This window comes from Vigna unguiculata, chromosome 1 (assembly GCF_037176805.1).
Source record: "Vigna unguiculata cultivar grain cowpea cultivar isolate G323 ecotype 2 chromosome 1, ASM3717680v1, whole genome shotgun sequence".
Lineage (NCBI taxonomy): Eukaryota > Viridiplantae > Streptophyta > Magnoliopsida > Fabales > Fabaceae > Vigna > Vigna unguiculata.
Genome location: NC_140792.1, coordinates 4,761,445 through 4,766,710, shown reverse-complemented (window position 1 = coordinate 4,766,710; position 5,266 = coordinate 4,761,445). Strand labels below are relative to the sequence as shown.

Sequence of the window (5,266 nt, the reverse complement as noted above, 5' to 3'; positions counted from 1 at the left end):
AAATTTTATTTTTTGGTTCGTCGTCCCGTCGCGATTTCGGTTGCGACACCTTTGTATGCTTATGGTTGAGTAAATTTAGTGTAAAATAACACTTAAATGGAAGGAAAATATTCGTTGACTACCCATCTTTGACAACTTTTTAACTATCTGCATTCAATGTGGCTTTTCAATTTCATATTTCATATTTTTTTCTTTTTAAATTCATGTTGGAATTATGGGTAGGAGAAAGGCAATTTCGATTGAAATTTTTTCTTCTTTATCTTATGTCGTCTTTCGTACCCTTCAATTCTCTCTTCTTTCGTCTCCTAGTGGATACATATTAGTTTCAAACTGTTAACTAACACATTGAGAATTAACACACAAATGAATCCAATCTATTTATCTAATATCTAAAAAGTGAAAAATAGTGATCATATAAAATTTGTTCCTTATTTTTATAATCATAATAGAAACTTATGTAATAAATTTACAAGTTTATGAGTTCTTTTAGAAAATCATTGGATTTATGGTTATTAATATTGTGTTGGAACCATGTTATAGACAAAAAAATTTCTTTCAAATTGGACACTTTATTAATACGTGTACTATCGTACATGTGTCGATGTCTGATACATATCAGACACAACGAGACACAGTTTTGAGACATGTATGAGCTTCATAGGATTTTAGTATTCATTAGACTTACAAAATGGTTGTCCTAGTCGTCGTCCCTTCCGTTTGATTTCAACAACGTCGAAGAAGTTGTTTGTGGTATCGAAACTTTGAAGACGCAATTTGGTTTTCTGTTGTACTAGGTTTGATGCATTTGTCGAAACTATGAAAACACATCAAATTTGGTATTACAGATAATCAAATTGGGTCTTCAAAGTATCGATAACCATAAACAACTTCTTGGACGTTGCTAAAACCAAATAAAAGGGAGGATGTTGACGACAACCCTTTCGCCAATCTAACAAACACTAAAATCTCTTCTTTTGCTTATTGAGTTCAAGGGATTAAAGAGAAAAGGGCTAAGCAAATGAAATCCTTACATAGAATGGGTTCCTAACCACGAATATCACAATTTGGATTCCACTGGAGACGAAATAAGAGAAACAAGAAGGGTACGAGAGACTAGAAAAAAAGAAGAAAGATTTCTAAAGGAGGACACCTTTCTCCCTCCTCATAATATGGAATATGAAATTGGGCTTTTTTTTTTTTTTAGAATGGAGCAACTTTGTCCCTTAATTATAAAATTGGGGCAGCTGGCAAGTAAATTATAAGACAAGGACAAGTCGTGCAGACAACATTTAAAATGAAGTCGTTATACATGAAAACGACTTCTTAAAATTTTAAAAATGTGAAATTGTTACTATACATAATAACTTTACTTCAGACATAGTTAAAATAACTTGCCCCTGCCCTGTAATTAGTCAACTGTGTCATTTGTATAATTAAGGGGCAAAGTTATTTTAATCGACCTAATGTTTTCCATTTTTTATTAGTTACATGAATTATATTTATTATAAACTTTGATATTATAATCTTGTCAAATTCATTCATTTTCTCTCCATTCACACGGTCTCAATTCTTACTATTTTTCTATTTTTTTTTTACACTCTTGTCCCAATCTAAAGATGATACCCGTTTCAGGAACTATTTACCCCGTTAAGAATGCAGTCAAATGGTTTCCACTGACATTTTCGTAAATGGAGATAACGACAAGCCAGGTGTGCCTTCTGAAAAATGTAGTAATATATCCAACTACCACTTTTTCAATGTTTTTCTTCTAAAACGTTAGTCTCAGAGCAAAAGAAGATAAACCAGAATGAGCTGCGGAGCAGGACAAGTAGTGTGTGTCACCGGCGCTTCCGGTTACATCGCTTCCTGGCTCGTCAAGTTTCTTCTCCAACGCGGTTACACTGTTAAGGCCACTGTTCGCGACCCAAGTTTGTGTTTTTATTGTCTTCCATTGGTCTTGTTTTCGTCAGTGATTATTCCTAGTGATGGTGTTGCATTACTATTTCGAAACTAAAATTGGGTAATGTATTGGATCTGTTAGGGTTTAAGATTACTGGTTTTTTCAGTAATCTAGAGTTTAGTTTTGTTCCGTTTTGAAAAACCTGTTTTGGATAGGTTTCCCTCTTTTGTTTTGTAACAAGCAAAATACTTTTCATCAGAAAGATTATGAAATACGTACCCGTCTTCTCTTCTTCTCTTTTCTTCTTCTTCGTTGTTGATTCCTTTTCTGTGCGTCTCTGCCATGGCTCATTGCAGAGCTTCTCTCGTTTGCCATATTCAATATACTGTGTAATGTGCAGATGATCCCAGAAAGGTGGATCACTTGCTTAACCTTGATGGTGCGAAAGAGAGATTGCATCTCTTCAAGGCAAATCTTCTAGAAGAAGGTTCCTTTGACTCTGCCGTTCAAGGTTGTCACGCTGTGTTTCACACTGCTTCTCCCTTTTTTGGCAATGCCAAAGATCCGCAGGTTTGTTTCGATTGCAATTCGTTTGGTTCATTCTTTTTTTTATCCATGGCTGTATAATAATTTGTTTTTACTTTATCTGTTTCAGACTGAGTTGTTAGATCCAGCTTTGAAGGGGACTCTGAATGTTCTGAGATCATGTGTGAACTCGCCGACGCTGAAACGCGTCGTTTTAACTTCTTCTTTTGCTGCAGTTGGGTTCAGCAACAGGCCTAAAACCCCTGATGTGGTGGTTGATGAGACTTGGTACTCTGACCCAGAATTCTGTGAGAGAACGGGGGTATGTGCCGTTTTCTCTAATAAACTTTCATTACATGTTAATCCTTATTACCGAGATGAAAACTTCATTGTGAAAAAACACACAAATAGTAAGTGTGGTAAAGTTTTTGTGTTTCTTAGAAGACCAAAATTATACATGGACAATATATATGTATATGTGTGTGCCTTAAAATGAAAATTATGAATGCAAGATCGCTGTTTACTTCCACTTTTGTATGTGAGTCAAATCTTTCAAAGAAACCATTGGCTTAAAACACCATTGATGGAAAAATCTACATAGTATTTCACAAGGATACAATCAATAACTTTCAGCTGAGAATGTTTTCTATTCTTTGCTTTCAAAGCATCGAAGTGCACAAAAGCTTTTCACAATATTACTAATGTTTTACCTATTAAGTTTTGATGTTATAGCCAATGGTTTAAAATCTAAAATAGAGGTGGATAGCGGACAACTCAAAATTCCTGTAGGGAAAGTCGTAGGTAGTTTTCTCAAACAAAGCATACAAGTACACACCAACAAATATTTAGCTTCATCCCTTTTGAAGACTAGGTATTGCTTCATATGATTAAATTCGGTTTATTGTAATTTTGATATTATGCACTCATTATTCACTTATTCTCATGTGTAGCTACGCTACTAAGCAATTTAATCTGCTTCCCTCATTTTGTTCATATGATAATTGTAACTTTATATGCATTACACAAAAAGTACTGCACTGTTAGTACTTACATTTATTCAAATGTCAACAAAGTGTTATAATTTGTCATGTATATTGCGTTATCATGTTTTCACGTTTCTTTGTATTTCCTGTTTATGTTTTAGTTATGGTATAACCTTTCAAAGACTTTGGCCGAAGATGCTGCCTGGAAGTTTGTGAAAGAAAACAGTATTGACATGGTTACAATTAACCCAGCATTGGTTATTGGACCTCTCTTGCAACCAGAGCTTAACACTAGTGCTGCTATAGTTTTAAATTTAGTTAATGGTAATTACAGTTCATACATTGTGCTCTAAAATTTCTATTATTTGATTTGGCTGCATCTTGATTACACAATGTAATTTTTTTTCATCTCAAACCCTGTTATGAATCAAATGAAATGAAAAGGAAATATAAAATAATGACAGAGAAACTAAAATGGAATAAGAGAAGGAGGGTTAATAATATGTGATAATTTTTCAATTCAAACTATGTTATGCTATTTTGCTGTACTATTCTCAGATAATTGAAAAAACTGTTCCATGGCCTTCATACAGGTGCGCAAACATTTAAAAATGATGTTTTTAGATGGGTCGACGTGAAAGATGTTGCAATTGCCCATATTCTAGCATATGAGAATGCTTCAGCTAATGGAAGATATTTACTAGTTGAAAGGGTGATACACTACTCAGACGTTGTGAAGATTTTGAGAGATTTATACCCAACATTGCAACTTCCACAGAAGTGAGTATAATTATTTTGATATTATTGAAATTGCGTACATTTATATATATAAAAGGTGAATATGATTCGGAGTCTAATTTTGTTTTTTGCATTTGTATAATTCTAACTACTTCGAGCTTTTGTTGTTTTGATACCAGGTGTGAAGATGATAAGCCATATGTGCCACTGTTTAAAGTTTCGAAGGAAAAAGCGAAGAGCTTGGGGATTGAATTTACTCCTTTGGAAGTGAGTCTCAAGGATACTGTGGAGAGCTTGAAGGAAAAGAAGTTTACCAAATTTTAAGTTGTTACCCTTTGAGAAACGTCGAAACCTTCTTTAGTCGTTCATTTGATCTCTTATTCTCATGCTTATGAATAAATTTACTGCAAAATAAGACTTAGATCAGAACTGGGGAGTACTGAAATAAGTTATTCTTTGCGTGAAGTAGTGTTTGTATTACAGATTTATACCACTGGAATATTTTGATTATGTCTTTAGACTTTTTTTTATGATAATAAAAATGATAAACACAGTTAAATTTTTATATATAACTATTATTTTAACGAAAAATAATTACTAAATTATAAAATATAAAATACGTTAAAATAAAATATTATGATAATGTACTATTTTTTTTAAAAGAGGCAAAATAAATGTGTATGTTGAAAAGTTAAAAATTTTAACCTCATTATTAATTGTTACAAATTAATAGAAAATATTTGTACATGTCTGTCTGGTATTCTTTGTATGAAGACAAAACTTCTAAATAAGACTTGTGAATTTGACTAATTTGACCAGACGGAGTTGTCTGGAGTTGTGATTACATTAGTCATTATTGACGTGGAAGGTTAAAATATTGCCTCCTATTTGTCGGAAAATCTTAACTAGGTTTTCATATTTTGAGGGTTTTTAATTAAGATTTTATTTTTGAAAATATATAATAACTAGGTCTTGTTTTTAAAATGTGTCTACAGTGCTTGCTTGATATTCGAACTTTGGTTCCAGGCATTTTCTTTACTTCTATTATCTTGAAAAAGTAGAGATATCATATGTCCTTGAACCCATAATTATCTTTTGGCTAACTTAGTCTCCTCCGTCC

At 32.9% G+C, this 5,266-nt stretch overlaps 1 protein-coding gene across 1 annotated transcript; it reads left to right on the top strand.

Moving 5' to 3' along the window:
• The first annotated feature begins 1,680 nt into the window (after positions 1–1,680).
• On the top strand, positions 1,681–4,656 carry LOC114187135 (cinnamoyl-CoA reductase CAD2-like). Its single transcript, XM_028075280.2, has 6 exons — positions 1,681–1,928; positions 2,301–2,470; positions 2,556–2,747; positions 3,570–3,732; positions 4,002–4,188; positions 4,326–4,656. The coding sequence occupies exons 1-6, from the start codon at positions 1,808–1,810 to the stop codon at positions 4,468–4,470; spliced, it is 978 nt and encodes a 325-aa protein (XP_027931081.1). The 5' UTR covers positions 1,681–1,807; the 3' UTR covers positions 4,471–4,656.
• The last annotated feature ends 610 nt before the right edge of the window (positions 4,657–5,266 follow it).